We start from the raw sequence: 14167 nt of genomic DNA on the forward strand, positions 1-14167 counted from the left end.
GCTTTATCACAAAAACTCAGTCCAACACTACCCCCGCCTTCCGCAGGTCTCCGAAAGAAATGGGAGCGAGTCCATAAAAGAGCTGAAAAGGCAGATTTGAAACGACAGCTTTCATCTTTCCCGCTACTTCGTAAAGGACCAACGACACTGATATTCCGTCGTGCTCTGAGCCACTTCCGTTCGCGCACTTTAGGTACGTCATAGCATTAGCTCTCGCGATATCACCTGGTTGCTGAGGCACTATGAGGAAGGTCTCGCGAAATTTGTCCTACAAATCAAAGTTAGCCTCTTACCCTCCCCCACGCATCTTCAAAACTGTTCTTCCTTTCTCACTTACAAAATTCTCCCCTCCCTTTTTCTGAGCTCACGGCCCTCCTCCGGTTTCACACTTTAGGCCGGAACCGGAAGTCCAGTGGGCGGGGCCGGCAGCGGAAAACGCAGCGGAGCCGGAGAGGGGACTCGGCTGTGGCCGCAGTCCCTTCCACGGATCGCCGTGGCTCCAGGCTGAAGGTCGGTCCGGAGGCGGGTGGGCGCGGGTCTCCCCCGGAGTGTCCGGGCGGTAGCCTCGCCGGGCCCCCCGGGCTCCGCGAGAGATCATGTCTACAACCTCCGCCGCTTCCTCCTCCTCCTCGTCTTCGGCCGGTGACATGATCGAAGCCCCTTCCCAAGTTCTCAACTTTGAAGAGATCGACTACAAGGAGATCGAGGTGGAAGAGGTGAGCTAGACCCAACACGGGGATGCTGGCCCGGGCCGGCCTCGCCTCTACCTGGTCCCGACTCTTAAGGCGCCTCTCGGCCCCTTTGATTTTCGAGGCCCCCGCAGGGTTCACCAAAAGTCCCCATCGCCCCTCAGAAACCGGGTGTTGTGGGAAGTGTGCGTTCAACTGCTCCGAGATAGCTCTTTTTGCATCACTTAGGCATTCTTGAGTTGAATTTGATACCCAGGTGCCTGGATTTGGGACTTCTCAAACAGGAAGGTGAACTGGTGAGACAGGGTGGTCCACCGGTTCTCTTATCTGTAAATAGTAAATTAATCAAAGACTAGCCGTTTTTGGAGTTTCAGTTCACTTAAGGGCCAAGGATTGTACTATTAGGTTGGACATCTAGCTCTGCCTGGTTCGTAGTGGGTGCTCGGTAAATGTTTGGTAAATTAATGCATCATCATCATATCTAACAAAGTGTTTCCCCGAGTATAGAATGGTTTGTTTAGTCTATTCCGTAGAGTAATACTAAATGTAATGCCTTCATTTGGACTAATTTAGATGAATTTCAACATCAGTAATGTAGACTGGTTACAATGAAAAGCTGTTTCAAGTAGCATATTTTAAAGAGATAGTTAATGATTTTCTTTGACAACTACAATATAACTCCAGACCAGAAATCTCTGTTAGAAAACCCAGATCCAGTCTCTATTCTGTAGTAATTAAGTTATTTTGGAGCAAAGTAATAATGTGTCTTTACATTGTTTCTTTTCAAATTCAGAGTAGTAGGTTTGTTCTAAGGACCGTAACATTTAAAAAAATAAAAATTGCATATATATATTTTAAAGACTTTATAAAGTAAAACTTGGATGGAAATAGTGTCTAATAGTATCTATTAGTACTTTGAAATTAAGTACTTTGCATTACATATGCCATGAAGAACACGGTATGTCCTATGTTATACTCTTAAGTTATCACTACTTTAAAAATCCAAAATTGTTTTTAGGTAGTGGCAGACTAAAAGAGGTGAGATAAGTATTTAACAAATAAGTTTTTTCAATGAGTATTTTTGGAAGAATGATGGATTAATCACCAAGGAAAATCTTATTTTACGAGAGCAAGGCCTTTGGAGTTGGAGGAAAGTCCCATATATCAGCTAATAGCTGTGTCATTTAGAGCAAGTTTCCTAACCCCTTTCAAGCTTTAGTTTCCTTAACTCTACATACAGTAAGAGTAATTGTTAGGCAGTATGCAAAACACCAAACACAGTGTCTGATACATGTTACTAGGAAAATGAGTTACAGCAAGAAACAGTGACCTGGTTTAAGGTCGCATAGCTAAAAGAAGGACCCATATTTTGAAAAAGGGAATTTTTCATGTGTGTGGTTTTGGGTTGTTTTTTTTTTCTGTCGAGGCTATTGTAAATTCCTTTTTCAGAAGTGGATAGTTGACCCAGCTTTCATGGCTAACATTCCTTCTTTTTTAAGAATAAAAATTCAGTGAGTCAGTATAAAAGAATTGCAGTTTTTAAATAAGCGTTTACGTCTACTCTGTGGGGAACTGTCATACTTGTAGACTACAAATTGTAACATAATAATAACTCATTTGTAGACTACAAATTGTTATATAATAATAACTTGTACTTCATGGTCTACCAAGTGCTTTCATAGACTTACATCATTTGAGCCTTAACAACCTTAGTTTTTGCACACTGCTTTCTAAAGCATTTAACACCCTTGCTTCTTGGAGGAATGGAAGTTACTAAGGAGACATTACTTTGCTGTTCCTCCCCCAAAGCCATTATGTTTCCAAAAACCCTTCTTAAAGTTTAGATTATGTTTCAGTTTTTTTAATACCCAGTTTATTTGTATTTTAAATATTGAATTTCAGCCTTTCTGATATTGAAGCCATTACATAATTTCTGTCACATATTCTTCATTTGCACACATGAAAACAGTGTTATATGATCCAGGCTGTACCGTTGACACTCAGTAACTATTTCTCAACTTAGATTCTGGTTCTAGGTTAATATCATGAAGAGAACAGAGAAAAATGACCAGAAACAATAAGTAATTTATTCCCTTTCAGTATTTTGTATGGTAAAGATATATTTCCTATAAGTAAAAGAATATCACATCCTATATTTGTCAAATAACAATGTAATTAAATCAGCATTCTATTGATTCAGTTGGAAACTGTAAGAAAAACATTCCAACCACAGGGCAATAATTTAGTAGATGCATATGTCTAAGGCATCAACTGATTTTAATCCTTGCATTCCTGATATCGTGACTCAGTAACATCAGAATGGCACTTCCTAAATTAAATTCTGGTATCAAATTATGTAAGGTTTAGCCTTAGAAATCTATATGGTACTTTTTTTGAAAAGTACCATTTAGTTTTTACCATCTGGATCTAAGTGTAGAGAATGTTAGAATAAATTGTGAGGTATCTATTGACAAGTGATCATAGAATTTGATTTGTAAGAAACCTTATGCCTCAGTAAACAGTAGAGTTGGTAATTAAATTTGAGATTTCTCACTCCTGACTCAGTTGCTCTTACCACTGAATTTACAAAATTATTTTAGTTTTTTGTAAATTACTCTATAACCAAACCATATGTTTAGAATGAGGAGACAAAATACTGATTTCCTAGTATATAATTGGTCCCAAGCACTTAATGAACATTCTACCCCCTAGACAATATTGCTAAGGTACTGAGAAAATGAGTAGAAGAATCTTAGAATTCCCTCCTTAAAAATTTCGACTTGTGTAACTAAAATAAACACAGAACAGTTAGTTATGTTTTTAGGACCACAAATTTAAAACTGAATGTAATGTAAATTGAACACTTAAGCTATAAATTGAAAGTAGGTTTAATCTCACAAGGCTCTTTTGAGTGGAAAAGAGTTTGAAACTAGTTTTTGAGTAAAGTAAGCCTCATGAATTGGGAATGGTGCTAAGAGGAATTCTTTGCAGTTGTTTCTCTGCCTGGAATGAATTCTTCCCCCCCCCCAAAAAAAAAAAAACTTCACAACTGGCCCCTTCTTACCATTCAAGTCCCACCTGCAATGTTACTTTCTTAGAGAAGCTTTCCTCAATAACCTAGATCTTTGTTGTTTCCATTTATTCTTATGGTGTTTACCAATAACCAAAACTGCAAAATGTAAGGTGCCTTATTCAATGCCTAGCACTTAGAAGGTTTTCTATAAATACTAGTTGAATGAGTAAATGAAGTTGTTACAGCATAATCATGAACATTTAGTGCCCATCTGGTTCTGTTATATTACATGTGATAAAGCCAGAGGTTAAGATTAGTTACTCATTTGAGTGAGGGAGCGTATAAACTAGAAATGTAATCTGACTCTTTTTGCACATGTCAATTCCATATAACACTCCATTATACCTAGCACATAGTTGTTTTTTTTTTAGCAGGGGTCAGATGCTGTGAATAAGCCCAATATTGGTGGGCCTTTACTAAAATGCTAAATAGACCATAGGCAGCATGGTTGCTTTTTAAAAGGAAGGCTCTTAGTGTTGGGTATAGCATATGAGAACGGCACATATAATCATTACACATTTATGTATTCTGAAGCTTCATTAGAGAGGCATGCAAAGGCTTTGTTTGAAAGGGAGATATAAAAACTTTGAGAGTGATATATGTGTATTTTGTAGTTTTAGGTTATGAGTGTATGGGAAACTGGTTATAGAGAAAAACATAATTTAGAGCGACCTGAAAAAAACCTAGTCCATAGGTTTGTTAGTATTTAATTATGGATATCCAAAATTATTAATAAACTCTTCTGTGTGAAACAGTGATTATTGGTTTCAGTAGATCTGGAATCGTCATCAGGGTGAAGAGATAGCCCAGTGATAACTTTTATATTATGTGAGTAAAGCTTAAAAGGTGATATACACATATTTGAAATAAAAGCCTATTAAGTGGGTCATACATCTTATGGTAGACTTCAAAAGACTATGAAAAATTCAAAAGAAAGTTTGAACAATCTTTTGTGTTATCAAATCTGCTTTGTCAGCAGATGGCAGTTCCACTCTGCCACAGTTTATTAATAGGTTTTGAAGTTCTGAAATAGTTGGAGGCTTCAAGTTCTAAGTAATAAATGTAAGACCTCTGCTGGTTCTGTCATGTTCCAGATTTCTAGCCAGCATAATGGCAGCCTAGCCAGGGGCCACTCAGAGTCCATCGAATAGGGCCAGACTACGCCAACAGCTCTAGTTGCCAAATTAAAAGTAACATAAATTGGGAACAGGTAAGAATTACTTCATAGTAAATAAAAAACACAAGAGCATACCTCCTTTTCCATTTAATTTTGTTTTTAATAAAACTGACTTGGATGAAGGAATGAAGTAGTCTCCATCCTGAGGAAATTAGTTTCTAAAGGAATTGCTTTCTTTATATACACACACACACACACACACACACCCCAAATTCTGATTTGTGTGTGTGTGCCTTTAATACTAATTGCATTGAAATATTCTGTGCACCATCTCTTACATTTTTCTGTTACACTTTTTACTAAGAAATTTAAATATACTTTACTCTATGAAATTAAAGTTATGGACTCAAAACACAACTCTTAGAGGAGACTAAACCATAGGGGGTGGGGGGTGGAGAAGCATATTGTAAAATAATTGCTGTAAGAACATTTTAATTTAGAAAACAGTATAAATTTAGAAGTAAATATTTCTAAATTTACTTATTCTTTAAGACCAAAGCCTCTTTGCATTCCTCTGTTCTTTTATTTTTCCAGATGAGGGATTGTAAAAAACATCTGAAATATTTCTAGATGGATGTGTGTGATTGGGGAGATACTTGTAATTTGGATGTGTGCCCTTTTTTAATTTCCACTTGGTGAAAATTGGTCCTTGGAGAAAGTTGTCATTCAAAATAATTGTTTTGATAACATATCAAAGGAACTTGTGTTATTCATAGGTGAATGCACTCCAAAGAACGTATTTGATTTGTGGACTTGAATCATAAATTTGGTAGTAGGTAAAAAGTGACTTTCTTTAAGAATTTTGGAGTTTGAATTTAGGTTTTTCTCTATTTACCTCAGTTGCCAGTGTATGTCAGTTTCCTTTCTGTGCCGGTCTTTTCTACGATCCACTGTGTGTCAAGAAAAACATTGGTTTGCTCATGAGAATTCTCCTTTTTCTTTCTTCCTGCCCAAGTTGGCATCTCAGCACTCTTAGAAATTTCCAAAAATAATATCAACAGTAGAGGAAGACTTTCTGGTCAGTGTCATGGCTTCCACTGAGGTATCGTGCCTCACTGTTAGTTATGTTTTTAACGTGACCTAATAGTTCTCAGTCATTAAAATCACCCGAAGGGCTTGTTGAAAAAAAGATTGCTGGGCCCAACCCTCAAGCTTAGTAATTTGGGGCTGGAACCTGAAAATTTATATTTCTCGCAATTTTCCAAGGGATGCTAATACTTCTGAACCAGAGACCATGCTTTGAGAGCCATTGGCTTAATGCTTTTGCTGGTTCTACATCTACTTTCTTCTTGGAACTCTTCTCTGGGCTTCTTGTGACACTCCCCTGGTTGACCTGCCTCCTTTTGACTGTTCTTTCTGTTTTTGCTGGTTCTTTCTCCTCTGTGTTCAGAATGTTAAAGTGCTTCAAAGCTCAATTTTGGGACCCCAGTATTTACATATTATTGTTTAGTTATCTCATCCAGTTAACTAACTAGAAATACAGCTAAATGCTAATAACTCTTCCAACTTATTATCTCCTGCCTGACATCTTCTTGACCAATGTTTCCACTTTCATGGTATTTCCACCTAGGTATCTAATAGGCATCTTAAACTTTGTGCGACTGAGATAGAACTGTTGTTTCTTTAAAATCTGCCTGCCTGATTGTTTCTTATCCTTCTGTTGCCTAATCCAGGGGTCCCCAACCTTTCTCCTCCCCAGCCTGAGCTCTGCCTCCTGTCTCTCCAACCCCTACCCTAGTCCTTAGAAAAATTTCTTCCATGAAATCCTGGTACCAGAAAGGTTGGGCACCCTTGACCTAATCTGTCTTCCTGTCCATCCATTCTGTTTGCATGTAAACAATCAGCAAACTTTTGAGTCTACCTATAAAACATATCCCAGATCTGCCCATTTTTCTGCACTACCATCAACCTTGCCCTCACAACTGTTTTGTCTTGCTTGGTTTGGGTTGTTGTAATAGCCCTCCTACCTGGTCTCTCTGTATACTCCAGCTTTCTTCCAATCCATTCTTCACATAAGAGCTAGAATGATTTTTTTAAATGTGAAATCATATCATCTTTTTTCCTTAAACCTCTCCTATTGCTTCCCATTGCACTTAGCCTGAGATTTAGAGCCCTTTTTATGGTGCAGAGAGCCCTTTGGGATCTCCACGGGGGCCTGTCTCTCCACCCTCCTTCTGCTTCATTGTTCCCTGCTCCCTTGATGCACTGCCCACACTGAACACTTTCTCTGGGTCATCAATGAAATGTCCTCTTTCTCAGTGAAGCCTTACACAACTACCCTGTTTAAAATTGAGTTGAGGGGAGTTCATATACACGTACACACACATACAATTAACTATGCTCCTTAGCACACTTACATTTTCTAAAAATTATGTTTTATATAGTTTGCGTCCTCTGTATTTGTCTCCCTTTGTGAGAATATAAGCTGTAAGAGCAAGGATTTTTGGTTTGTTTACTTCTATGTCTTGAGTGCCTAGGATAGCACCTAGCCTATAGATAGGGTTCAAATATGGTCGAATAGGGAATGGGGGTTTTTCCCTCTAGGGCCTTTACATTAGTTGTTTCTTTTTTGGGTTGGTTCCTTGTGTCATTCAAATATCCAGTTAGTAACCTCCTTAAATGAGCTTCACATTTATCTTGCCTGTAATCTCTTTGTCATATCATTCTTTTTTTTTTTCTACATGACATTTTTTTTCTAGCTGATGGTTTTTTAATTCATCTTTTTGTCTGTTTACTACTTCTGCCCTTCCCATTTAATTGAAAGTACATTCCATGTAGATCAGAGACATTGTATTATTTACTCATGTATTTCTAATATCCCAAAGACAGTCAAGAAATACTGGTTTAAGAACAAATAAAATTCATTGTTCCCTTGGTATAAGCCTCACTTCACCTTTTGAAAGCAGACCTTCCCCCATCTTTCCCTGCTTGCTGACTAGGCCTTCCCCTTCTGCAGTCACTGGTCCTTCTCAAACTCAGCAGAGCTCTGCAGTTAGCCCTCTGTGTTTGGGATGTATGCCATCCCACAGCCTCTGATACGGGCTCCAACACTGTGCACAAGAGCCTTCTTCCTGCAGTCAGAAGAGTCTTCAGTTTTTGGTAACCTTGCTTTTCTCTCGGCAAGAGTTTTTCTGTATCATTTTCCACGTTCTGTTGCGGCTGAGAGGATCTGAGTAGGGCCTCCCTCTGTCTGTATCTCCCTTGCCACTCTTACTCATTTGTAGCTTCCCATGTTGGCAGAGCATATTCTGTGGGGCTGCTTCCTCCAGGGGATCTCACTGTGAAGTGGGGAGATAAATCCTTTCTGCCTTCTAACCCTTAATCCTGTCCCAGAAGGAGAAGGGGTGGTTCTTCAGCCACTGTCATGGACTCTCACCTTTGGCTTTCTTCAGCCGATGCTTAAAAAAAAATGTGGAGTACTGTTGTTTTGTATTTAAAATTCTTCTTGATCTCACTTTCATCCCATAAAGGCAGGGATTGATTTTTTATATATTTTTTTCACCTTTAATATTTCTACATTTATGCCCTTTGAAAAAATAAAGTCATTTTTGATATGGCGGTATAGTAATTTATAAGGAATGTTTATTTGGTCTTTGAGATGACCAAAATATGTATTTTTAATATATTTGGTCTTTGTCCAGGGTTCCTAGCTCACAGTTCCCCAAACTTAAGAACTTCCTCAGTGAGGGAACAATAAGGATATCTTTTGTCTGCGTTTTGTTATGTTGAGGAGGTTACTTTTGGTCTCCACCTGAGGATGGGGCTGGTTGCCAGGAGGACCAACCACAGGTGACTAGAGGGTTGGACCTTTAAGTCCCACCTCCCGTGCCTTCAGGGAGTACAGAGGGGCTGGAGGTTGAATCAGTGCCCCATAGGGAATGATTTAATCAGCCATGCCCTTGTAATGAAGCCTCTTTAAATACCCAAAAGTACAAGGTTGGGAGAGCTTCCAGCAATTGGAGGAGATTGTCACACAGATTGGGCATGGAGCCTCCCTTTCTGCGTACCTTGCTCTGTGTACCTCTTACATCTGGCAGTTCCTGAATTATATTCTTTTCTAATGAACTGGTTACCTAGTGAGTAAAATATTTGTCTCAGTAGCCACTCTAGCAAATTACCCAAAGAGTTATTGAAACTTCCAATCTGTAGGTGGTTGGTCAGAAGCTGGAGGGGCAGGGGGCGGGGGGTGGGGTACAGTCTTGTAGAATTGAGTCCTTAACCTGTGGAATCTGATGCTGTCTCCAGGTAGATAGTGTCAGAATTGAGTTGAATTGTAGGACACCCAGCTGGTATCTGAGAATTGCTTGGTGGTAGGGAACCTCCCCCTCCACATGTTGGAATTGGTGGTCAGAACCATTTGAGCCGCAGAAATTTCAATTCTTTGAACATTGTGCATCTAACCTCACTCCTTCGAATTCACAGCGGTTATTTTTCCTATCATGTAATTCAGATTATATGTACAACCTGGATGGACATTGGAACTTTATTAGCTGAAAAGATGTTTTTTCACATACTTGTAACATAGCTTACGGCTCTAGCTTGATTCAAGGCTTTTTAAGGCCATGGGCTCTCATCTTACATGAATACGCTTATTTTATATTTCAAAAAATTGCTTTCTTAAGCCAAAGGGGGAGAAGTGTATCATGTCCTGATTTGCCCACATTTTGTTTCCAGGGTTTTAAGTTGAGAGTTCAGAGTCAGCCATCCTCTCAGCACTAGGTGGCACTTGTGCATCACAATTGGTCATACGTACCTAACCCAGTTTGTGACAAGTGCAAGATCCACACATGCAATGTTTGGAATCCCTGTATGGACATTCCTGAGAATAGGAACATGAAACAAGAGGAGACCTACTCAGTACCATTGCTTTGACGTATTTATAAATATGTGGTTGATGAATATAGTAAATTCATAATCGTTATTTCCTGGTAATATCAAATAGATAGGCAAGTCTCCACCCATACTTTCTTAGCCTGACTTTGCAATAAAGTTGAAATTTGTTTTATGACCTGTTTGCTATTCATCATGGATAACTGTGAGAGAAATAAGTAGTACAACTCATTGCATTGGCTTATACCCAACCCTGAGACTTACCGTTCTTTTGTGATATTGAAGGAGATGCCTGGTTTTGACTTATGAACTCCATAGATATTCACTGAGGAAAATGTAACCATCTCTCTTTCACTGTTGAGGAAACAGAAGCTCAAAGACATGAACTTGTCCAGCATCATAACTAATAGGTAGACAGAACCAATATTCAAACTCAGGTCTGTTGGGTTCCAGAGCCCAGGCATGCTCTTTCTTTTATTCTAATGGTGCCAGGTTTAGCCCTGCTTGTTTATGTTAAAGCAACTGGATGATGAGTGCAAATGCCTGATGTTGGTTCCTTTCTCTTAGGAGAGGTTGGAGTAAGAACCTAAAGAACAGGTGGGCCCTGAGCACAATGGGCTAGAAATGGAAAAAGAGAAAGTCACTAAAGGAAAGACTTAACACCAAAGGTGTTGGCCTACTTTTGCCTAGACTCAGTCCATTTTCCTTTAAGCCAGTGACACACAAAAGCTGAATAGAGTGAAATCGTTACCTACTGGAGGCTTCAAATCCTGGCTTCTCTGAATACTTACTGACCATGTGCTCTTGGGCAACTTGCAAATTTGTGACTTGATTTACTTACCTTTAAAACAGAGGAGAATTAAATGGACAATTCCTGAAAGCACATAGACTAGTACCTGGCATATGATAAACAATAATTGTGAACCATATGAATGGTTTTATACATTATACAACATGAAAAATATCTATAATTACCCTAGCTACAGCCACCTTTGTTATAGAAGAGTTCATTACATGAACAAATCACAAATTTGTTCATGTAATTTTTGTCTAAAGTGAAGACTCCTCCTCCAAGGGATACTTTCTGAGATATAATACAGAAACGTGTGTACAAATTAAGATTCTTAACATTCTGGTGTTAAATTATTTGGCATCAAACCACACTTGGTATTTACTAACCACATAGCCTTGGGCAAGTTAGTAGGCACTCAGCTCAGTGCCCACTACATAGAAAGTACATCATAAATTATACCTTTATAGGGCAGTAGATTTTTCACTTAAGGAAAAGTGCATACATACATTGGAAGTTGAAAGATTTCAGTAAATGACACCTAAATAAGGTCCTTTATAATGATAAACTAATGATTTTGTTCCCACAAATATCAAAACCTGTTTTGTTTTGTTGTTTTTATATTATGGCAAATTTCAAACATTTATAAAAGTAGACTAGCATGAGAAAGCAGTGAACCCATGAGGTACCCATCAGTTAGCTTCAACAGTGATACAATACATGGCCAATCTGTGTTTTATAATTAAAAAAAAAAACTTTTAGGTATTTATAATTAAAAAATAACTATGAGGTATTTTGCATAGCAAAATTCACATATTTGAAGTATTACAGTGATTTGTATAAATTTCTCAGTTGTGCAATCATTACCATAATTCAGTTTTCAAACCTTGATAGGATTTCTTCTCCCCGTATACAGTTAATCCCAATGTCCACTCTCAGCCCCAGGTGAGCTGCTGATTTATTTTGTATCTCTGGATTTGCCTTTTCTGGACATTTCATATGAATGGAATCATGTAGTATGTGGGTTCTTGTATCTGGCTTCTTTCACTTACCCTAGTGTTTTTGAGGTTCATTCATGTCACAGCATGTATCAGTTTCTTTTTCTTGAGGAAACATTTTATACATAGTGCCATGCTTTTTCTGTCCTTCATAGTGGCCGATCTTTTTTCTGTATTTTTATCCTTTTCCCTTCACTGTCTACTGCTACTGGATTATTCACAGTTGTTTTTAATTTAATAAATATGATAGCTTAAAACATTGATTACATTTCTGCTTTTTAGTTTTTCAGACCATTTTCTATCTTCCTATTCATCTTGCTTGTTTTGTTCCATCTCCAAGAGTCTTTTTTCTTTGCTGTTTTGGTTTTATTTGAAAATGAAGAGATGTCTAGACCATAAACTTTCAAAGATAGAGACAAATGCATTTCTTTTATCCTCTCTTTAATAAGTCTTTCAGATGGGCTTTAGTGTTATATGTTGGGCTAGATTTATTTGTTTATGATTCTTATGGTTTTGTTTTCTTTTTTAACTTAGGTTGTTGGAAGAGGAGCCTTTGGAGTAGTTTGCAAAGCTAAGTGGAGAGCAAAAGATGTTGCTATTAAACAAATAGAAAGTGAATCTGAGAGGAAAGCTTTCATTGTAGAGGTAAGTTGAGATGTCATTTTGTTGTATATTTTTTCACCTAAGATACTCTGAATTTAATTATGAAAAAGATTGTTTCTCAGTTGTCATTTTTCTTTATACTTGAATATCAGCAATTTGGTTGAACCACAGGCAATGCCATATGAATGTTTTTCATTCACACTCTTTATTCTCATTAAAAACTGGGGGGAAAAGGAGGCTTCCTAAATGAATTCATCTGTGAATTAAAATATAACCTCATCCATGTAATTCACATCCATTTCAGTACATAAAATTTAAATTTTAAAGTAGAAAAGAAATGCTATTCTCTCCCATTATCTAAAATTAAGAAGGGGAATTTTATGCATTTATTTTGACTGGATATTTTTAGAAATTCAAATGAGATTATTTTAAGGAAAAATAATTTCAAATTTAATTTTTCTCATATAGCATGAAAATGTACCAGCTCAGTTCTCATACACATGTATTAATGGAGAATTTAATAATCATGAAATTGTGTTATCAGACTTATTCTCTATTAATTTTGTGTTATTTTTGTATATTAAATCGTAGTGTTTCATTAAATCAGTGGTTTTATCACTTCACTGGCCAATGCATAAGTAGTCTTTACTTTATAAACCTTGTGAATTTACACTTGTGATTTTATTTAATTATAATTTTAAAATATACTGCATGATATTTTTAAATGTATAACATTGAGAAATGAGAACTTGGTTGTGATGTGATGAAGTGGAATTTGTAATTAATTAAATGAGTTGAGGAGTACTGATGAACAGTTTGATGGTATCGTAAAGAAAGATAATCTCTGTTCCGGCCCGCTGGCTCAGTTGGTCAGAGCCTCGTCCCATACACCCAGAAGGATGTGGGTTCAATTCCAAGTCCATCATTCCTTCCTCTTCCCTTCCTCTCTCTAAAATCAATAATAAAACAATAAAAATAAAATCCTTGGGTAAGGATTAAAAAAGAAAGATAATCTCTAGTAGTATGCTGCAGGAGTCTGGCATCAGCTTTGCCTTATTCATAACTTTTCTGTAGAGTTTAGACAAGGTCATTTATCATATACTGTTGTATGGCACTTTTGCAAAACTAGGTAAAAGCGTAAGTGTTAAATGTTAGGAAATAACAGTCCAGAAGATTATAATAGCTTGGAGGAAACAATTTAATCAGTTATACATTATGTAATTTAAATTGTCAAACAGTTCTCTACATATTCTTACTAAAAACAAATTCAGTATCTTTTACCTCCGCACATCAAGCTTTCTGCTTCTCAAAGGCAACTACTTTGAATTTGTTTCTTTATTTTGTTTGCTATACTCCAATCCATAGACTCTTTATTATGCCTTTTATAAAGTGTCTACCTTTAATCTTTGGGGTGATAAAGAGCCAGTCACTAACCTGCTTGAAGTCAGGGGGGGAGGAGATCTTTGGGTCTAACTTCCAGCCAATCTCTCCTCTCTTTTATTAACTTATGTGCATAGGCATCTTACGCTACCACCACTTCCCAATCTGTTGGAGGTTTTGTGAGCTAAATCTGGTTGCCTCTCACTTTTTCTCATTTCTTTTAAGTCTGCTTTATCAGTTACTGCTAGTCATTCTCTTCCTACTTCCAAAGCTTTTACATTCTCTCCATCCTTCTGAGTTTATGCCTTGAAAAAAATGCCTTTACTGTGTTGGGATTTGGGGAAGGAGCAGGAGTAACTGCTTATATAGTCTGCTATCTGAAACTCAGTGCTTAATCTGAACAAGATGAAATATATGTAATAAATTAATATGCATAATAGTGATATTAATTCTACTGTCAAGGCTGAAAATTCACAAATACTAGCTGTAGAAAAATACAGCTTTCTAATCACATACAGTAAAACAGTTTACCTTAGTGGACTTCATATGAACCAGCAGCATAATGAAGGCAGTAGAGAAGGAAAGGAAGAAGAAAGGGGGGAAGGCAGAAAAGAGAGGAGGAGGAAG

The 14167-nt window shown here is 37.5% G+C and overlaps 1 protein-coding gene across 3 annotated transcripts in view; it reads left to right on the forward strand.

Annotated features, from left to right (window-relative positions):
• Window positions 1-324: 324 nt before the first annotated feature.
• Window positions 325-14167, forward strand: part of MAP3K7 (mitogen-activated protein kinase kinase kinase 7) — a 58926-nt gene continuing 45083 nt past the window's right edge. Inside the window, exons 1-2 of one of the 3 annotated variants that reach the window (XM_053664807.1) lie at window positions 325-716; window positions 12092-12202. In XM_053664807.1, the coding sequence (XP_053520782.1) occupies window positions 597-716; window positions 12092-12202 (231 nt within the window). In that variant the 5' untranslated portion in view covers window positions 325-596. The remainder of the gene's footprint in view (window positions 717-12091; window positions 12203-14167) is intronic. The other 2 variants (XM_053664805.1, XM_053664806.1) reach the window with 2 other exon arrangements.

The sequence above is a fragment of the Artibeus jamaicensis genome, unplaced genomic scaffold, assembly GCF_021234435.1.
Source record: "Artibeus jamaicensis isolate MK-2021 breed Jamaican fruit bat unplaced genomic scaffold, CSHL_Jam_final contig_387, whole genome shotgun sequence".
NCBI lineage: Eukaryota > Metazoa > Chordata > Mammalia > Chiroptera > Phyllostomidae > Artibeus > Artibeus jamaicensis.